The sequence below is a fragment of the Sciurus carolinensis genome, chromosome 2 (assembly GCF_902686445.1).
Source record: "Sciurus carolinensis chromosome 2, mSciCar1.2, whole genome shotgun sequence".
In the NCBI taxonomy this organism is placed as follows: Eukaryota; Metazoa; Chordata; class Mammalia; order Rodentia; family Sciuridae; genus Sciurus; species Sciurus carolinensis.
Genome location: NC_062214.1, coordinates 82,682,848 through 82,704,527, shown reverse-complemented (window position 1 = coordinate 82,704,527; position 21,680 = coordinate 82,682,848). Strand labels below are relative to the sequence as shown.

Here is a 21,680-nt window from a genome sequence, read left to right as displayed (position 1 = left end):
TTTGTCTCTCAGTTTCTTCATATGAAAAATGAGTGTCTCTGTGTACCTACAGGGTATGCTCTATTGTTGTTATGAACTTCAGCAGAATATTGTGTGTAAAGTGCTTTGTGTGGTATCCAACACATGACAAGAAGCCAAGAAATTACTAATATTTGTCCTCTTGGATCAGGTATTCCAGCTATAATCTGATAGTACCATCCAATTATCTGAGATTACCTGCTGGTTCTTCGCTTCCCCTGGGAAAATACCCCTTTATCTCAAGAGATTTGGTCTGATCACTCACCTCTTCCCACTGGTGAATGTATCGAATGAGGCGGGAGAGACGCAAGAGGCGCAGGAGGCTGAGGATCTTGGTGAAGCGGACGATTCGCAGGGCCCGGGCAGTCTTATAGACCTCTGAGTCAATGCGTGTCTCTACAATGAGGAAGATGTAGTCCACAGGAATAGAGGAGATGAAATCCACCACAAACCAGCTTTTTAGGTATTTCATCTTAATCCTCTGTGGGTCCAGAATGATCTCTGTGTTGTCCTCCACCACAATCCCTGTGCGGAAGTTGAGGACCAAATCGATGAGGAAGAATGTGTCTGATACCACGTTGAAGACGATCCAGGGTGTGGTGTTCTCATCCTTGAAGAAGGTGATGCCAACAGGAATGATGATCAGGTTTCCCACCATCAGCAGCAGCATGGTCAGGTCCCAGTAAAATCTGCCCAGAGACACAGGGTGTCAATCACCAGACGGAGAGAGAGGACAAGTAATAAGACTAAGAGAGGAAGCTCCAAGGGAGAGCAGATGGAAGAGAGAGAAGTCTTGGGAAGTTCCAAGACTCAGGGAGATAGATGCATGGATACCAGGGCACACACAGGAAATGACACAGAAAGAGTCTCTTCATTCACTAAGGATACCCTCCTCCCTGCCCTTCGGTGAGCTCCTCAGGTAAGAAGCCTCCTCCATTCATCCCTACCCCTCTAGAAAGAGTCAGACTGAAAAACAAGTCAAACAATGACACCCAAAGGAAAGTGAGAGATTGTTTTAATGACAAGAGCAGCTCACCTCAAGTACCCCAGGCTAGAGGCCATCCTCCCTGTGGGTTAGCTGTGACCTGAGACAGACTGCAGACAGAGACCAGAGAGAAGGGAAAGTCTATACGTAGCAGTGCCTGGGAGGCAGAGGCCTCAGTGCCAACCTTGACTCTGTCACTGGTATGCTATGTGATATCCAGCAAGTGCCCTCCCCACTCTGGACCTCAGTTTCTTCCTTCTCTCACACTGGCTTGCTGGTATCCCCTTTAGTCAGAAAATGTCTGACCATCTTCCTCCACCAGAGGTTTGCATCCTAACGTGGGGTAGCATCAAAGCAGGAAGTGTCAATGGGGGTATTTCAGGTACCAGTGAGGTACCATTCAGTGCAATCGAGGGAGACCAGCCCAGGTTTCCAGCATCATTTTCCTAAGGCCCAAAGCACCTGCAAGTCCTTCCTTAGGGAGGTCGAAGGGATCTCCAAGGCAAAGCCTCTGAAAGGCTGAGCAATGTGAAGATGTATAAAGTCAACTCCTCACTGTTGGTTGATCATTCTACCTGGCCCAGCAGGGGGCCTCCTGGAGTGTGGAGACAGCACAGGTAGGCACAGACCCTGCATCTAGAAGGCAAGGCCAATCACTCCAAAGATCCTGCCCAAGCATCAACCATCCCATCTTTCACTCTCCACTTTCAGTCTCCACTAAAGAGAAGCCAGAAGGAAGTAAATGGGAGAAAGACAAGCTCTTTCTCTTCAAGTCTTCAGAGGATTCCCCCCAAAACTGAAGTGCTCCTGCCCAAAGAGTTTCAGGTTTGCAAAGAAATCACTTCACAGCAAATTGTTTTCGTTGACAGACTCAAAATGGTGCTGTGAGTCAAGAAGAGGGCAGGGTCTACCTCACTGAAGGTGGGTAGGAGAGCAGCCCCAAGTTACATGGCTCAGGGAAGGGGGCTTCTACAAAGGCAGTTTCCAGCAGCTCCTCTGAAAGTCAAGCCCTTTGGAGGGGCCAAAACTTCTCATTCTAAGGCTGGTGCCAAGATGTCAATTTCTGCTTCTTCCCTTCTCCAGGACCCATCACCCGTTCTTCAGTTCCAATACCCCTATGCCTGCTGGGAAAACACAATTAAGGTCTGGGGCCACACCCCAGCCTTCACACCCTCCTACAAAGAACACAATCAAAACACATCCCCTAATGAGTTGTGGGGCAGAATGATTTCAGCCTCCATGGGGTGTTCTTGAGCTGTGTACACTCTGCCCAGCTGCACACATGTCACTCAAAGACAGCTGCACATACTCATTAGAAGCCACGTCCAGGTATACCCATTCACACACACAGTACACAAACACCCCTATATACACACCACCACCATTCCTTTTCATTGAATCTCTTGGGGAAAAGAAAACAAAACCAAAAAAAAAAAAAAAAAAACTGTGGCATAGAGAAGCCACTGAGGGCCATGTGGTCCTCTGTACATAAAGCTAATAATATACCCAGGCTAGAGGAGTTTCTAAAATTAACAGATCGGGTGCGCGAGGCGGCTGGGAATGCTGACTCGGGCAGGCCTGCCACTCCAGCGGGTTTTTACACTCCCCCCAGCTCTAGTTCCCTCAATTACAGACCAAATTCAAGACAGTAATTAACAGGAGAATGTTTGCATTTAGTGGTCTTCATAAAACCAAATTACATGAGGCAAAAACACCCATTTCCTTACATTCTGACTAATTGTTTCAATCTTGAGTTTCCAGATGCTCGAGATATTTCTGGTGCCTGGTCTGGGCTGGGGTCGGAATACCACAGCATTCTTCTCCACGAACCACTGTCTGGGAGCATCACAGAGCTGCCTGAGGGGGTAGCATAATGCAGTGGGCAGAATCGAAAGCTCTGAGGCCAGCCCACCTGGGTTCCATTCCTACTTCATCATTCACTCCCTTCCTGCCTCAGTTCGCTCATCTTCTCAATGAAGATAATCACAGTGCCTAATTAGAAAGACTGTTATAAGAATGAAATCAATTGTTATTTGTAAAATGTTTTGGCCTTTGTTCTACATTATGAAATGAATAAATAAATAATTCAAACCAACAGATTTGCAGGAAAGAGGTGAGAGGTGTAGAAGTTAAATTTTTCAGAGAAGCGTCAAAGAAAAGCATCTATTGGGAATGGGATGGGAGGGGAATCTCTAATAAACTCAGGAAAGTCAGGGGCAGAGGGCAGGGACCACAGTACCTGACTAATCAGATTACAGAACCTATTTATTCCAGTATCCAGATGCAATAACCTCAGAAAACTCATGATCCCATCAGAGGATAAGGCTTGGGTGGAAGATATGTTGGGCAGTGATGTAAAAAACCATCCCATGCAGCACAGGCATCCCAAAAGTTGGGCTCCTGGTGGCCTAGAAGGGTGAGGTCAGGAAAGTAATCCCAAATGGAGTGAAAGGACTCAGGCTTTGGGAGCTGCCCTTGGCCTTGTGGACTACCCTTTCTTGCTCTTTGCCAGATGGTTGCACAGATCCCTGAAAACCTGGGCAGGACTGAGCCAAGAATTGTGTTCAGCACCGTGGACAGCGCCCGTCACGCCTGCCAGCTCTGTTCTGCAAGTCCAGCCAGGGAAACTTGGCAAGAGCCTCCCCTCTGGCATCCTCAGCTCCTTAGTTCATCTTCATTCCCAATACTGGTGGTCCTAAGCAACGCAAGTGATTCCTGAATGCATCCAGGCTTTTTAATTGGAGACTCCTTGGTGACTGAAAAGTCTTTATTCATAAAGACCCTAGCCTGTTGTGGTGGCACATGCCTGTAATCCCAGCAACCTGGGAGGCTGAGGCAGGAGGATTGGGAGTTCAAAGCCAGCCTCAGCAACTTGGAAAGACCCTGTCTCAAAATAAATATAAACAGGGCTAGGCAGAGCTTAGTGGGTAAGCACCTCAAAATTCAATCCCCAGTACTGAAAAAAAGAAAAAAGAAAAAGAATAAGAAGAAAATAAAGACCCCAAAACATTGCACGTGATTGAGCACTTCTTGTGCTTTCCAGAAATTACTTCATTTAACCTTCACACCAGCAGTATGGCTGCTATTACATTTTATAGATGATGACACTGAGGCTCAAAGAAGTCTTTGCCCAAGACACACAGTGAATGAGAAACAAAGGCAAGATTCAGAGAGATCTGTGGGACTCTAAGTGTGAGCTCTTAGGGTGTTAGGCACCTTAGTGGGAAGTGGGAGGCAGACAAGATTTTCTGGCACCTTTCCCTACACAACAGGTGCAGCCCCTGTCCCAGAGACAGGAGAAGTGGAGGCTGCAAAGAGGATGCAAGGGGACCTACCTTCCTGATGCTGGAGTCTTCTGAGGTACTTCCTGGGTGTGTAGCACACCTCTCAAGTGTTAAAAGTACCTTGGTCATTAGCAGTCAGTCAACTGGGCACATTTGCACCCATTCTAAAGAAGGGAAAACTAAGACCCACAAAGGAAGGGTTAGTAGCATTCCCAAAGCCTTGAAATAGATACCAATGCTCCCATAGTAACCCTCTGACCCTAGAATCACTTGTGAACAAAAAATCCAAGTTATGCAACTACTGTGGCAGTGTCATGCCCTGATAAAGAATCAATCAATGGACATCCAGACTCAGACACACTGGAGTTCACAAATGCCTGAATCCAAGGCCTTGTTCTCTCCAAAGCCAGAGGAACTTCCTCTATCCCAGGGCTCTCTAAGCTGACAGGAGTCTTGATCAGAAGTCCACAGCTGGGCTCTGGAGACCCAGGCAAGAAGTAGCAAGGAGCAGATCCCACGGTTTCTATGTTTTCTCCAAGATGAGCAGCACTCCAGTGTCCATCTTTTCCTGCTCCCACTGAGCAGATAGCTCCTATTCAGACACCACTCCTACCATCAGACTTGCTTTCCCACCTGCCTGCAAAATTTGTCCACCTGGAGAGCCTGCTGTCTCTTGGACACAGTGAGCCCATGCTGAACTCAGTATTGTCCTCCTCAAAGCTGAATGGCACAGTCTGCATTTCAATCACCTGGGCTCCAAGTCTCACACTCACCCCAGTGCCTTCTCTTAACTCCCACCCATCCCTGCAAATCCCCCAAAAAACTACCAAGTCGCACCTGGTTTCTTCTATCATGATTTCTGAATCTCCCTCTGACTGCTCTGGCCCAGATCTCCTCCTCACCTGGACCCTTGCCCCTGTATCCCATCTGGTCTCCAGCCCCAACCTCTTTCCCTCCAACTCACACACTGTCTGCATTATATTTACAAATTAGGATGAAGTCACCCCTTACTTGAACTCTTGTGGTGAACCCCCATTATTGAAGAAAGCTCGAGCTCCTTGGTCTGGTGCCCTATCACTCCTTCCCTCTTCTCTCTCTTATCTCCTTCACAGGAGTCAGCTGCCCCTCCCTGTCCCCCGACTCAACCCCTTGCTGACCCCAACTACATCTACATCCTCATTCACTTTCTGAAAAGCACCATCTTTTGAAATCTCTTCCCTCATTCAAGGTCAAATGACTTCCTCCTCTGTGAGGTTTGCCTAACCATGGTCCCTGTCTTGGGCTTGTATGTCTATATTAGCAGATGTTGTACCCTGACCCTTTCATCAGGTAACACCTGACCCTCATTCCAGCCCCTGCAAAAATCATAAAACCTAATAATCCAGGAGTCTTCATGTCAGAAAAGAATGGAAGCTGGGAGATTCATTTTGTGATCTAGCCCACGGTTTTCTAGGACCAGCAAAGATACTACCCAAAGTGATAATAAAGACAATGAAAATGGAGGAAGGCAGCAGTCAACATTTGTTGGGCATTTACTATTTGTCAGGCACTAATCTTAACACCTTGTTTGTATTTAATCCTCATAAAAACCCTACAAAATTGTTGCTGTTATGCCCATTTTACAGATGAGGAGAGCAAGGCACATGAAGTTGAGAACTTTATTATATGTGGTAGATCAAAAACTCAAATGCAAGAATTCAAATGGGTGTGGTGGCTCATGCTGAGGCAGGAGGAATGCCAAGTTCAAAGGCAGCCTCAGCAATTTAGTGTCTCCAAATAAAAAGGGGCTGAGGATGTGGCTCAGTGGTTAAGTGCCCCTGGGTTCAATCACTGGTACCAAAAAAAAAAAAAAAAAAAAAAAAAAAATTCAAATGCAAATAACCTGACTATTGAATCCCACTTTCTAAAAAAAAAAAAAAAAAAAAAAAAACAACAGAATCCCACTTTCTAACCATGTTACAAAAATATGAAACTGGCAAATGATACTTTATTATTTATTATTCCCCATCTCTGTGCCTCCACTTACTCCTCCTCTCCCTCCCAAACCTCTCTCTTGTGTTCTCTTCCAGGAACCTTCATCTCAACTTCTTCATTCTCTAACCCCTCTGCTTTTCCCCTTAAGTGAACCTTAATTGAACTGTAAGGTCATCACTCTCCCAAATCCATCATGCCTCAAGGTCAGGGGTGAGTCAGCATTGTCCCCTCTCCCTACTGCTGCCACTTTCTGCCTATGGTAGAAATGTCTATAAGATCCTTTGAACATCCTGTCATCTGCTGGCCATCCTTTCAGCATCCATCTGCCACCCTCAGGGACCACAGCAATACTGGCACCTGGTGTGCCAAATCCTGCCATCATTCTGAGTGACTTCTACTCCATATCATCAATGCAGACAACCCCGGCTCTTGGGAGCTGGAAGTCCTGACTCTAACAACTCGGTGCCAGGCATCCATCCCAGCTGCACACGCCGGACCACGTCACCACATCCCATCTCTGCAGTCTCAGATGAGCCAACCCCTCGAGCCTCCTTCCTTCCCAGGTCTCATCAGCTGTGCTTCATCTATCCCGCAGTGTCCTGGGAGCTCATAGTCTGCTGACTCCTCAGATCCTCTCCAAAAGAGCCGTCCTGCCTCCTTGTAATCTGCTTGCCCCAGACGTCATGGTCTAGTTCATCAACCTCCCTAATACTCTAATCCCCATGCCCTGCCTTTCTGGAACTCTCTTCACAAAAGCAGAACCCTGGGCCAGGGCCACCATCAACCCTTTTCACATTTGCATGGGACTTTTACAGAAAATCCCACAATCTCAGACCAGTTCTACTAAATATCCAAGTTCCTTCAGCTCCCTGTGCCTCAACCTTTTCATGATTTCCAACACAGTCGGGTCCTGCCCCCCTGGAACCTCTAGCAAATTTCCCTACCCATTCTCCAGAGCAGTTATTTCAGATGACTGCCTCTGTCCCCTTCACCATGAGCAGATGACACCACCTTGTACTCCACAGAGAAGAGAGAAGCCACCAGAATGTCCGCTTCCTTTTTCCACCACCAGACTCTACCTGGTTGCATATCCCTCATCCTCATCCTCTTCCTTTCCTTCCTGTCCCAAGGGAATCAGAAACTCTTCCACCAGCCTGCTTGACACCATCCCCTTTTCCTCCCCAGGGACCTTATAGGAGATCCCCTCTCTTGTCCATCCCTTCGATTTCTCCCTATTGATCCTTTCTCATCGCCTTTTCTTTTAGGCTCTCTAAAGATTGCAACCAAGGCTCAGGCTGTTTCTAGCCTAACCTGCGAAGGTCACTGGGGACAAAATACCCCCCACCCCTGCCCCTACCTTCCAAGTGCCTGTTTGTCATTCTCTGAGGTAGAGTACCCCACTCATTACCCTGTCCCCAGGAGCTGCCAGCTGCTGCCCTGGTAAGCGGAGGTCCTCCCAGCCTCTGGCCTTGCATTTCAGGTTTCCCTGCCCCTCTGAATTGAAACACCTGCCTTGCACAACCTTCTTGGGCCAGGCTAGGACTGGCAGCTTAGTCCTCTGGAGGGAAATCTGCCCCCCGCCACTGCCTTCTTCCAGCCCAGCCTCCCCTAACTGACCTCAGGGTCTCTCCACTACAATAGATGAATTGCTTTCTTCCTTCCACCACCGCCTGGCCACTAGGGCTCTATTTTTAACCCACCTCAAAATCTCTGACTCAGAATCACAGGGCTCCCAGGTAGCTTCTCCCTGGGCTGCTGGAGGCTGCCTCAGACACAGTTAGATTTAAAGCCAAAGGCACCTAGTGCTTACTTAGTTCATGAGGGCCGGGGGGTGGCAGGTATTTGGATTTTAGCATACCTTTATTTTCTAAGTTTTCTATGATGATAGTTCTCTTAAAGAACAAGATTTGTTGTTGTTGTTTTAAACCCCAAATGACCCTTTACTCCTGGCTCTTTAGCCCCTTCTTGGCCTGGACTGAGATCCTTCATGATACACTGGGGGCTAATCTCAAGCCACGTGCCAGGGAGAAGGTGAGCTGTCTGAGGGTTGTGACTGAATCCTCCCTTTCATATCTGTGACTCTTCCATCACACAGGCTCTCAAACTGTAATGCACACCTGGGGATCCTCCTAAGGACAACACTCGTGGGCTCCAGGAGGTGTGAAGTGGGGCCTGACATTCGCATTGCCAACAAGTTCCACAGAGATGACCAAGGCTGCTCTGGGGTTTGACTACCTCTGTGCAGCCTTGGGCAAATCACTTAAACTCTCCAAGCCCATTTTCTTTTTTTTTTTTTTTTTTTTTTTTTTTTTTTTTTTTTGTGGTGCTGGGGATTGAACCCAGGGCCTTGTGCTTGCAAGGCAAGCACTCTACCAACTGAGCTATCTCCCCAGCCCCCCATTTTCTCATGTGCAAAATGAGACCATTAATGAGGCCATGTCCCAGGATTCTGGGAGAATGAAATAAGATGGTATTTCTAACATGCTCTGTAGTATAAATACTTAATACATTCTAGCCATTATCATCATCACCATAATTATTTTTGTGACCACTAAGGTTCAGGGTATGGACTGTGAGGGTTATGAGACTTCTGAGACATATGGACTGGCCCACCTCAGCAGCCCTGTCTGGGGGAAGGGCAGACCTGCTCCACAGAGGAACTGATGACCCAGAGCAGCTCCAAGAGAGACAGGATCCTAAGCTGGGGAATGGCATGAGGAGCTTGTCTGCATTCCATAGGCTGGGAATGACCAGAGGGAAAATTCAGTCAGACTTGAGGATGTGAACGGAGGAGCAGAGGACAGCACAGCCTCCTGTCTACCAAAGCCTCAGAGAGGAAGTGGGGTCCAGTGTGTCCATGGATCAGGAAGGTTGGCACTGTGGCTCGAGGTCCACGCCACACAATGGAAGGACTAACTTGCTGTGTGACCTTGAATAAGGCCCTGCCTCTCTTGGCTCCTTTCTTAGATTCCCGACTGGTTCTGGAGAGAATGGAGCTAGACAACCTCTAAGACACACCAAATTCCATGAGTCCTCAGTACAGAGGCTGGAGGCCAGCCAGGGCAGCTGAGGGGGTGGACACCTGCTAAGGGAAGGAAGCACCTCAGAGAACTCAGACTCCACCACTGGTCTGACATGGGTCTGAGGAGAAGATGGGGGACATTCTGAACAGCAGACTAAGAAGTCAGGACTCTTCTGGGGACCAAGAAAAGCCTGAAAGTTGTTGAAGAGAGTTTCATAAGGAAAAGATTGTGGCTGCACCATATTGACGGTACAGCTAGCCAAAGGAACCCTTCAAGGTAACAATCCATCACTTCTCTGATGGACTGAGACCTCTGGAGCCCCTACAGCTGTACACACACGGGCCCACACTAGTGTATGTGTACACGTGCAAGAAAGCACATACATTCTCAAACTGCACAGCAGGGGACATCTGCTCTGCTCTACAATGCTCCAAGCTGCCAAGATGCTGTGTTCCCTCAGGCTAATGGCCTAACTCCTCTGTGCTTCACCCAGCTAACAAGACCATCTGGGGAAAATTGGGGAGAGGACCAGTGTTGGAGAACTTCTCAGCTCAGCTTACAAGATTCAAAGAAGGCTCAAACACCACTCCCCCAGGAACCTTCTGTTCTACCACTCAGGCGAATGGAACAAAAATAGATACTGTTGTGGAGTAGCACGTGAGCACGACCTCTGGGGGAATGAGGTAGGAGAGCTCACCTGCTCACGCTGAAAGGTGCCACCAGTGCCCCAGTGTGAAGGAGGAAACAGGCTTGCGTCTCAATATAAGGCACTGGGCATGGATTTGGGGCAGCATGTCCTAAGGCCAGTGAGCACTGGTCATGGAAAGGCTGATGAGGAAGCTATGGGAGTGCTACCCCATAGAGGGGAGCTAAATATACCCCCCCTCTTTCTGAGATGGGGTTGAGGGCAGGTCAAACAATAAAGTTCCCCCAGAAGTGCACGGACTCCAAAGACATGAAGCTGGATGGGTCTCTGTGGCTTCTCTCCAGGAAAACCCAGTCTAACAAAGAAGCTGAGCAAGGGCCATGTTCTCTGAGGTCCCTCCTGGCCCCAGATTTTTATGATTATGATTCCTAACAACCTGTATGGAAGAAAGAGGAGCAGCTCCCTGGAGAGGGGGGCTTGGATGCTGGGCTGAGGGATCAGAACTTTACACCCAGCTCTGGGAAGTCACTGAAGGACTGAAGCACACGAAGCAATCAGAAAACTGCAGACTGTTAACACAGAAAGGGCCTTAGGGATGCCCCAGTTCATGGGCTCCCTAAGTGATGGAAACAGAATCGCCTGGGTGCTTCCCAAAATTGTACCTGTCAAGCCTAACTTTGGGGAGACCTGGGCACCATGATTATATAAAGCCCCCAGGGAATTCCACAGTAACTGCCAATTTAGGCTTTGGGATCTTGCTAATACCCAACCCCTCTTCAGTTCCATTTTCATCTGGGGAAAGCAAGGACCAGGAAAGTGAGGCCTCACCTAAGACCACATGATTGGCTTCTGATTCACAGGCTTTTCCCCTCGGCCATATCCCCAGAAGCTGCCTCCCCAGAGCCTCTGGGCCAGGAGAAACAGCGTTTCTAGTTTCTTTCCTCTACCAATCCATTGTGGATAGTTCTGCTGACGTGTCTCACAGGGCTCTTCCAAACACACTTCCTCAGTATGAACTGGGGTCTCCATGGGTGCACAACTCCGAACTCTTTTAAAGCCAGGTCTAAGCTCCAGGAGGCCATGACCACCCCCAGCAATAAGACCCCTAGGAGCTGGAAGGACACTGGTGGGGCTCTTTGAGAAGTGCAACATTTCAGCTTGTTTTCATTAGGTCCCTGCTCTGTCAGTCCTTGGAGAGGATGCCCAGGGAATAAAGAAAGACTAACCACCACTCCACAGGGGCCACGATATAACCAGGCAGTAGGGTGGGTAACTACACTGCCAAAGAGACCGGCAAAACCTCAGCAGAAAGATGCCCATAGGTAAGGCATCCCCCATCTGCTCCAGGACTACAGAGATTGTAAAGCTCCAGGGTCATGCCTGGCTGGGCCTCAGCAGAATCCCCAGGAAGAGGAAGGCAATTCTCATCAGCTCTACTGGTCAGCACTGTCCCTGCCCTGCTAGCTCAATTTGCACTAATGGGGTCAGGATTACGGGTTCAATACCTATTTGTCCAATTAGCTCTGCTCTCTTCTCAGCCTCAGACTAAGCCCTGACCCTGGACACTGAGAGAAGAAGGGAGTTTGTTGAAGTCACCAGGCAGAACAGGTTGAGGGTCAGAGGGGCAAACTCTGAGTGGGAGGGGTGGGTTGTCACAAGCTAGCCCAGTTCAGGATGAGAGGTCCCAGGGCTCCAGGTAGGCCAGCCTCTGGGCTACAACAAGATGGCCTGTCTGCAGAGGTTTTTCTGTTGGGCCTTCTAAAAGGTGCTAATGGCCTCCATGAGATCTGTTTAACTGAGGGTCCTTCCTGTCCCTAGGGAAGGGAACAGATGCCTCACGTACTCTGACAAACTACAGGTGGGAGAAGCCTATGGCTGGGGACTCCAGTGACTGGGACTCATGTTAATCATTGACAGAGGCTGCTCCAGGCTTCAATGGGAACTGCAGGGAAATTACTTCTGGGCTCCTGGCCACACACTCAGTGACACTATGGCAGCAGCAACACCTGCCTTCCAGGCCTAGTAGGGCAAGAGAAAGGAGTCTTCTCCAGGACTACACACCTGGGGCTGGGGCCTGAGAGCTCTCCTAGGCCACAAGGACCAAGATGTACACGTCTGCATGCTCAGGCAGCATGGTAGGCAGATGAGGTTGCAGGCGCAGAACCCTTAGGGTGAAGGGAAGAGCTTAAGGAATACAGATTCACAGAGAACGTTCAGAGTAACTTGCCTTCAGTACCTGTCAACACCTTCCCCAACCAAGTGGCCTCTTAGCTCAAGTTCTCAGACACCTGCTTCCAAGAAAGTGAGCAGAATGATTCTCTCTCTCCTTCAGATCCAGCCAAGATTCACCTCTTTCAAGAAGCCTTCCCTGACCATCAATTCACACATCTATCACTTGTCTACACTCCCCCAAACTAGACCTAGGCACCTTAAGAGGAGCTGAAACCCCATCTTCCTCTTTGCTATGAGCCCCCATCCCCCATCACAGACAGTTTTAGAATGGACTATATGGTCTCCTTGGGGGCATGACCCCCTTTGTTTGCCTCCCCCCAAGCCCAGAAAACAATGCCTAAGTCAGCCCCATTACGTATTAATTTCTGAAAGCCTCGTTCATGCAGACATAACACATCCACCCACATGGGTAAATGCTTAGACAGACACAAAATCATCAGCAGCCAATTATCAGGCCCCCGCAGCTGCCGTGATCAGACCTGGAGGCCCCGCTGCTTGCTCTGCAATTTGTGGTAGCCCAGAGCTGGGGGAGCAGCCAGGCAAAGGGAGTCCCTCTATCAAGCTGGTACGCCTCGTGTCCCCATCCCTGAGCACTGCTCTGCAGGCGCCTCGAGTTTGCTGCCTGGCTGGGAACACCAGCCCCAACAATGAGGAAGAAGAGCGGGGCGGGGAGTGGTCACATGTGAGATTTGGTGGTTCCAGCCTGGGCGGCAGCAGTGGCACTATTGTTTATTTATAATTTGTACTTTACCTCCCAGAGAGGACCACCGGTAGCTGGCTCAGATACTAAGGGGTAGGGGAGCTTAGGGAATGCAGGGAGGGCTTCCTGAAGGGGTGGGGGGCACAGGGCAGGAGAGAGGCAATAGGCCCACCTGTCCCAAACCCTGGTGCCTCAGGGAGGGCACTGAGATTGGTTCAAAGGCTTTATTCAAGGATTTCAGTCCCTGACCATGTCCAGTCCCTTATCTTGGTCACAGGATGAGCCCTGACCCCAGTCATGACTGACCCCTTATACTGGTCATAAGTTGAGTTCTGACTCTAGTCACAGAGTAAGCCCTGATCCTGATCACAGTCTGAGCCCAAATCATGTTCTCAGATTTGAATCCCAATCTTGGTTACACACTGAGCCCCATCTTCATCAGAGACTGAGCTTTGACCATGGTCACAGAACAGGTCTCAGTTCTGGTCACATGCTGGGTCCTAATTCAGTGACCACATCCTCATTTCTCTGAAGGATATAAGGAATAGACTAAGTGACCATCTATTTCTCTGGTGGACAGAACACAGATACTACTGGCTACTTGTACCCCACCCCTTTGAGCCATGATTATTCCCATCCAGTAGCAGGAGCATTGGTGGTACCCAGATATGCTTCCAAAACCCCAGTGGGCTCCACAGCAGTTAGGACCTACCTAGGAAGGAGCAGGTGGGCAGTCATCCTGGCTGGCAACCCCAGGAGAGACAGCCCCAGGTTTGGGGTTTCAGGTAACATGGCTCAGTCACCAGACTCTACATCTTCAGATTTGGAAAAATTCCCTTATCATGAGATAATAATAATAATAATAATAATAATAATAATAATAATATTTTGCAGCACTAGGACTGAACCCAGGGCTTCCATGTACTAAGCCTGTGCTCTATCATTGAGCAATATACATACCTAGCCCAAGCCTAAATTATGATGGGACCCTGAAAATACTATTAGTCCAGAAAAACAGGTGTGAGGCTTGGGGTGACAACAAACTTCAAGTGACAAAACCAGTTAGGAAAAGGTTTCTCTGGATACCTTCCAGGTGGGAAGCTGGGAAGGAACCTAAGCTTTAAGAACTCTGAAGACACATGATATAACCCACTTGATTCTGATTTTGTTTTGGACAGACTTCCTCTGTGATCTTGGACCAGTCACTTCCCCTCTCTATGTCTCTGCCCACCCTCTACACAAGAAAGTTTCTAGGCCAGGGCTTGCTAACGTCTCTCCAGATCTGGGATTCTGAGACCTGATCGATTTCCTATGCCTACCAACCACCACCACCCCGTTTTTGAGCCCCTCCTCAATATTTTAATTCGCAGGAGAATATTCTCTTGATCTAGTCGTGTAATTACATTTTTTAAAAAAGCAAAAAAGAAAAAGGAGGAGGGAATGAGAAGAAGAGGGAGGGAGGGAGAGAAGGAGAGACAAACATGAATTCAGAGTCCTACAGAACAGGGTCAAATTCCAGTTCTGGTACTTCACGGTGATATGATTTGAGGCAAAATTCTCCTTCGCCCCCATCAGAGCCTTATCTATAAATTGAAAAGACTATAAATAGTAAAACTATTTGGAGGACCTCTATGAAGAGTGAATAAACAAGAATATGAAGCTGCCAGCACGGCCTTGCACATGGGAGATGCCTTGTGGTTGGTGGCTGTGGTCTGTGATCCTACCTGGCTTTCAGGTGGAGGACTGTACGTTCAGAAACCTACAGGGTTCAGGTGACTAGATGACATAGTTGGGAGTAAGACAGACAGATACATTAGGGACCACTTGGGCCTGTGAGCAAACCAGACAGCAAAAGCCAGTTTAAAGGGAGTGGCCTCTAGTCTCCTCAATATCCTGGTTGTGGCATGGGAATGTGAGGCCAGAGTCACCAGAATTTCCACTTTTTTCAAAAGAAGTCCCAAAACCATATTTTTATATTACATCTTTCCCCATTTTAAACATATTTTTAGTTGTCAACAGACATTTATTTATTTAACTTATATGCAGTGCAGAGAATTGAACCCAGTGGCTCACATATGCTAGGCAAGCGCTCTACCACTGACCTACCACCCCAGCCCCTACATCTTTCCCTTTTAAAACATGAACTCAGATCTGTTAATTCATTATGGTGGCCAAACACAGCACCTCTGGGTTCTGGGTATTTGACCCACAGGATGCTGCCTGGCAAGCTCTGATCTAAGTACTCCTCCGGGTCTTACCTTGAGCACCCTTAGTGATGGAGCTCACCTTCCGTCTCAGTTCTGAGTGGTACTGATGGTACAGTTGTCTCCGAGTGGCTTCCTGGCCCTGGGGAGCACAGACTTCCAGGGCCCTGGCAATGCTTTCTCAGTAAAGAAGCCTGGCTGGCAGAAAACATCCTCTCTGAAGCCAAGACAATGCCCCTGCCCTCCTATGTCCCTCTCTGGCTGGGAAATAAGGATTCTTTAGTATCCCCTGGGCTAGAGCAGGACTGTCTGGCTGGCCTCAGTGGCCCTTCTATTAATTAGCAACTGGCAGTAGCAGCTTTGTAAGAGCCCTTGAGCCAAGCTGGAGCTGCTGCCTCTTCAGTTATATGACAAGCCCCTAGGGGAACTCAGCAGGGACCTTCTGCTCTGGGTGAATTCCCCTACAGTGGACAGCCTTGTGGCTGGCACAAGGGCCACTTGGGCTGCTATGACACTTGGCAGCTCTGTCATCTGAATGGGGACTGGTGCCTTCCAGGGTAGGAGGGGGCAGGGAGAAGTGACAGGCAAGCCCAGCCCACAGGAGAGGCTGCTGGGGAGCCTGGGGCAGAAGAGGAACACATCAGATTGGGACCAAGCCCCCACTCAAAGTGCTAAGGCAGCTGCCATTCCCAAATGCCTCTGTCCTCCTCCCAGCTGGTCACTGTCAGTGCCACCTCACACCCGCTCCCCTGTCCTGTCACCTCTGGACTCTCTCACAGACAACATATGTTCCTTTCTGGAAATCTCACTGCAGCACAGCAGTCACCGTATGCCCTACCCCTTCTCCCCAAGCCAGGACAAGCCCTCTGGCCCTCTGGATGGGAGAGAAGCTGAGAACATGGTGACATGAGATAAATTAACAAGGGTCCTCCAGTTACCTGGCTTTCCCTGCTCACCCCTACCCCAGAAGCCAGCATCCAGAGCCAGCAGGGTCCAACCAGCAGTGCAGGAAAGGAGAAGCAGACTGAATCCCACATCCTCAAGTTTGCAAGCAGACCTCTGTGGCTTGGCCTCACCCAGGTCACAGCACTCATCCGCCACTCTGAGCTTGGTGCTGGAGGCCCAGGGCTTTGAGGCCAAAGGGAGAAGACACAGGATCTGCCCTCAGGGGACTCAGGCCAAGTACAGAACAAGCACAGGAGCTGTAAACTCAGTACTTCAAGCCTGGTCCAGGTCCACACTGGGGCCATGAGGGCAGCAACACCACTTAGGAGTTTCTCAGTGGGAACTTCTCAGGCATGCAGAATCTCAGACCCCACCCCTGACTAATGAAATCAGAGTCTATATTTCAATAAGATCCTCAGGTGAGTTGGAGGACATTATAGTCAGAAGCTGCATTATAACAAACATAGAGCTTCAACCAAAGGCAAAGAGGTGGCCAGGGAGGGGCAGAAGGATGGTGGCCAGAGTGACCCAAGAGGGTATCCCAGAAGAACCAGGAATGCCTTAGAGCCTGCGAGAGGAGGGCAAATGGAGAGGCAGACAGACTAATACCATTGGGAGCTCCCTATGTGAAGTAGGCTACCTAACAGGCTTAAGGTCTGCGCCTCACAGCACTAAGGGACTGAAGGGGCAGGCCCAGGCAGGGGAGAAGGCAGCCCCAAGCCCTACAAGCTGCCACCAGGCCAGGGAACTGGAACCTGGCCACAGATTGTCTCAGGGTCCTGGCTCTCTATCCCAGCACATTTCTGTGCACCAGGCCTCTTGGGAGCACAAAGTCCTGAGTTCCACCAGCCCCAGTCTTGGGAGGCGGGCCCACTTCACAGTTGGAGAACAGCTGCCCACTGTGCCAGCCATAACTCTGCCCAGGACCAAGGGAAGAAAGCAGTGAGGTCAGGGAGGTGTGGTTCACAACAGCATCCTGGTCTCTGGCAGCTCACTTCCAGGTGGTGCCCACAGTTGACATGGAGAAAGGCATCAGAATTTGCCATTTTCTATGTGGGAAAACTGAGGCTCAAAGAACGCTCATAACCCAAGCACAGTCTCATAGCAGACAGGGATGAGAGGTGATGTGAGGTAAGCAGTGGCAAAAACTGGGTTCCTGGACCAGCAGCAGGAAGTCAGGACAATACATAGGACCTGCTAGGCCATCGTCCCAATGTCCGTGATTACAGAGCTCAGTGTTTCTGCCCTAAGGAAAAGATATTTTCTCTCCTCTCCCTTCCCTTCCTCACAGCTTTGAGAGGCTCAGGCTGAGAGAGAGTAGAGGCAGGGGAATGAGAAGGACCAAGCTTCTGCCTACCCCCATTCTCAAGGTTGAGCTAGCTTTGGGGGCACAGCAGAAGTCCCAGAACTGGCATCCTGCATAGGGACTTACCTGCTGGCCCCCATATTCACCCATACTGCCCCAAGACACCCACTTAGACAACTAAGGCCACACACCCAGGCCAACCCTGGAGCCTAGTGCTTGAAAGGCTCACCAGCCTTTAGGAACAAAACCAGCTACACCTTCCTTTGCAGTCCCCACTCCTTTCTTCCCCTTTCTCTCTTCTTGCAAAAACAGAATTATCTAGATACTATGCTTTATTTGTTCCAGGTTCCCACCAACTTGCCTTCTAGGACATAGCACCTAGGGAAGGAAGGATTACTTGGGACCAAAGAGCCAAGTCAGCCTTAGGCAGGAGCTTGGGGAACAATGTCCTCGGGGGTTGCCATGTGCTGGCCTCTTCCCTTAACCATAAATGTAAGTTTCAAAAGGCAAATGGGGAACAGAAGAGAAGAGGAGGACAAAGTCATTGTAGACTGGAGGAGCCATGTGGGTAGGTGGGGCACAGTGTTGAGGGAGTGCTCTAATGACAAGAAGCGGAGGCAGTCATGGCTCAGGTTATGGTGGCCCCTCACTGCAAGCCCACTCCAGCCCTGGAAAGGGCACCCAGTCTTCCTCCCCAGGACAGATGCCAGAAGCAGCCCATCACAGCCCAAACCACAAACTCAATCTATCATGGTTTGCTGGAGATTCTTTATTAAACCAATTCTGCTGGATCAATGCTTCCTGCCCGTCAAAATGATGAATAAATCCTCAACTGACCTGGGCAATGCTTGTAGAAACTCTGGTGATACTGGAGAAGGGCAATGATGATTGGTTCCATACAGGGGCCCAAGGCCGGTGGCTGAAACTCTAGGGGCCAATGCTTGGGTGCTGGATAAGGGGGGAGTGGATTAGTCTAGGTTATGTGATGGGTTTTCTAAGCTTAGCCAACTTAGCCAGGCCCTGCCTCTTTGACCTGAAGATGAGACTAGTTATTTTTGGCCTAGAGTCAGGAGAGGCATGACCACAACCTCTCCAGACATGCACACACACAGAGGATCTTTCTTAGATTTCTTTCCCTCCACCAGACCCAGCATCACATAACTACAAGGTTGTGCATAGGGATGCATACTTTTAGCCACCAGTCCCTGTTGCTTATTGCACAAACCCAGATTCAAAGTTCAGTTGAACCCTTTTCTCATTATTCATTTATCAGTCCTGCTGCATCCAACCTCTCCCTATGTCCCCCACTCTCCTCCCGACACCATGTCCCAGGCAGCCTGCAGTTAGTGGGAGGTTCCGCAACAGGGGGACTGCAGACTGATGCACCAAGAGGGGCAGAGATAAACCAGAAAGGTGTGAGGTTTCTTTGGATGAAATCTACCCAGTCCTAGCACTTCCCCATTCCAGGTAAGGGAGGCCAACGGGGCAAGGCCCAGGGCCCAAAAGTTCCCCCCCATCAGTGCTTTTTGCTAGGCACTGCTGGGGTTGGCAATGTGCTTGGTGACAAGAACCCTGAATGGAAGCTTTCCTACCACAAAGGCAGGCAGGGGTTGAGCATGGGATGGGAGAACCCCTCAACAATCTCAAGTGGATGATACTGGACTGGTCTGTTGGCACTACTGAGGCACTCAGAGATAGAAGCTCAGAACAACCAGAGAGATGGAGGAGATGTGGTTCCTGCCCACTCCTCCCTGGCTCAGTTTGGGATCTTTAAGCCCCAGTCCTGGCCAGGAGGACTTCGCTCTTTAGGAACTGGGCACTGAAAAACCAGACAGTTTCTGAGGGGAGGGTCCTGCATTTGCTCACACAATTTGCTGACCATGGCTTTGTTCAATCTGCCCCCTGGGCTCCTTGCCCTCTGGGAATGGGAAGCCTGAATATTAGGGTTAAAAAGAGCAGTCCTTAAAAAAAAAAAAGAGTGAGAGGGGCCTCTATTCACCACCTATTTTAAGCCATCCGGTGTTGTCTGACTGGTCATTCCCAACCAGAAAAATCTCTCCCATTGGATGGAAAATGGCTTTGCTCTCATTACAAATCCAGCTTCCCTGGAGTTTGCAAAGAGGGCTCTAGGTTGGCAAAATGCTCATTTATATAGGCAGGCAAGAAGGCCAGGTAGGCAAGAGAGATAAATAGGGGCAGGGCCCAGAGAAAGGGAGAATGAAAGAAATTCAGCTCAAAAGAATGAATGTTTCCAAGACTGTCATCTCAACCTGGTGTGTCAGGAAAGACCAGAGGGGCAATGGAAGACCTCATCCTTGTCTTGGGTAAAGACATCCCTAAAGCCAACCCCAGAGGCAACAACAATCCCTCTCTTACACACATACGTCCACAGCCCCAAGGAGTATCTGGCGTTCAGTGGCATCTGACTCAGGTGATGCAGGAGGGGGCAGGGTCCCTCTCCCTGATTGGCAGTCACATATTTTGCCTGGAGACCCACAACTGACACATGAGAGATCTAGCAGCTCCAAGGGCTTGGGCCACTGGGGTGAAGATGAAGCACTGAAACAGCTTGGGGTCACAGGACAGCTGCACATCAGTCAGGATACCAGGCATCTTCACTGACCACTAAGAGCAAGGTCATTCTGCCCTGCCAGGCTAGAAGTCAGATGCCCAGGGCTCCTGCTCTGGGTCCAACATTCAACATGAGCACTGGATACAGGGTTGAGGGGGCATAGGTGGCTTTCATCCTGGGCTTGAAACCCCAGTGACCTCAGTCATCCAGGGGCCTGGCTGCAGTTTCCCAGGATGCCAGAAGGATATTGATGTCTGCAGTCAGCACCCAAGGAATTGGCCCAGCTACTAAGAGGTCTGTCTCCCTTCAGAGCCCCGCTCTGCAGGCTGAATGACCTGGAGCGCTTCTAGGATGGCCACCTCGACTCTGCAGCCTTGAGGGGGGAGGTGGAATGTGTGGCTTAAGGTGGTAGAACCTTATCCTGGCTGCAGGCAAGTCTAGGCCAGGCTCAGAACCCCTTTTCAGCCTGTCTCCGATGCCGTCCAGACCCAAGAGACAAGACAGGAGTCTGAGCCCAGAAAAGTTCCCAGCGAGGTTCAGGAGGAAGTCTGGGGGTGTCTGGGAGCCTAGAGGCGCCCAGATTTTCTTGGAGCGCCCAGCGCAAGGAGGGAAAGTTAACTCTGGAGGGGAGACAGGGGTGGAGAAAGCTTGCCTGAGATCGCGCAGAGCACCCACAGGGTTCCCACCTGGGCATCTTACCTGAAGTCGCTGTAGGGGTGGATAATCCAAAACCCAGCTGACTTAACCCTCTCTTGCTCGCGCTCCACGGCTTTCTGGCTGCCGAACATCCTCAGGGAGAATTTATTGACCCCGGGTTGAAGCATGGCTCCGAACTGGCGCTGCATGAAGCCGGCCTGGCCCAGGCGCACCTCTGCCTCCGGGAGGATCGGGTCGCTCGCGGCCGCGCCTCCCTCCACTTTGATAGCAGTGTCCGCCGAGGGCTGCTCGCAGGAGGTGGAGGCCGGCTGCGGCGGCTGCTGGGGCGGCGGCGGCGAGGGTGCGGGCTGCGCCGCGGCGCCGGGGCGCTCGGGTTCGGCCGCCAGGCCTGGGGGCGTCCTGTCCTCGCCGGGGGACGCGTCGCCCTCGGCGATGAGCCGCCGCTCCTCCGCGGAGTCATGCAGGTGCCCGTGACTGCTGCCGCTCCCTACTCCACCGCTGCCGCCGCCCCGGCTGCCCAGCGAGGCCAGGCTCCCGCGAAAGCGCCTGCAGTCGCCGTTCGTACTGGACTTGCCCGCGCTGCGGGCCGGCCCCTCGTTGTCCGCCGCCCCGAGGGCCGCACCCCGAGACTCCGTGCCGCCCGCGGCCGCCGAGGGCGAGGGTGAGGGCAGCGGCCGCAGTCGGATGCTCCTGCGGCTGGGATCTTGGCGGCCCCCGGCCCCCTCCTCCTCGGCGTCCTCTTCCTCGTCCATGATCCACGCCTTGGCCCCCACCTGCTGCGGGAGGCTGTAGAGCCGCTTACGCATGGACGGCGGCAGCTTGTCCATGGTGCCAGGAGCCGGGACCGGGCCGGGGACAGGGGTGCGGGTGCGGCACTGGGGCTGGCTTCAGGTCCGCCCGCCTGTCAGTCCGCCTGTGGGGATGCGTCCTTCGCCGCCAGCGCGGGGCTGCCTCAGGAGTCCATGCTCGGGCAGGCTGCGCGCCACCGGGAGGCTCCCAGTCCGGCTACGGGTCCCCCGGCTTGCCGCGCTGCGCCTCCTCCCAGGCTGGGCTGGGCGCGGGGACCCCGCACTCCCTCCCTGTTCCTCCCTCACGCGTTCAGGGGCGCGGCGCGCGGCCCGGCTCCAGGCGCCC

The 21,680-nt window shown here is 50.9% G+C and overlaps 1 protein-coding gene across 1 annotated transcript in view; it reads right to left on the bottom strand.

Annotated features, from left to right (window-relative positions):
- Positions 1 to 21,412, bottom strand: part of Hcn4 (hyperpolarization activated cyclic nucleotide gated potassium channel 4) — a 38,071-nt gene extending 16,659 nt beyond the window's left edge. The window contains exons 1-2 of the mRNA XM_047541053.1: positions 20,589 to 21,412; positions 284 to 707 (exon numbers count right to left, since the gene is read on the bottom strand). Of these exons, the coding sequence (XP_047397009.1) occupies positions 284 to 707; positions 20,589 to 21,373 (1,209 nt within the window). The 5' untranslated portion in view covers positions 21,374 to 21,412. The remainder of the gene's footprint in view (positions 1 to 283; positions 708 to 20,588) is intronic.
- Between the last annotated feature and the right edge of the window lie 268 nt (positions 21,413 to 21,680).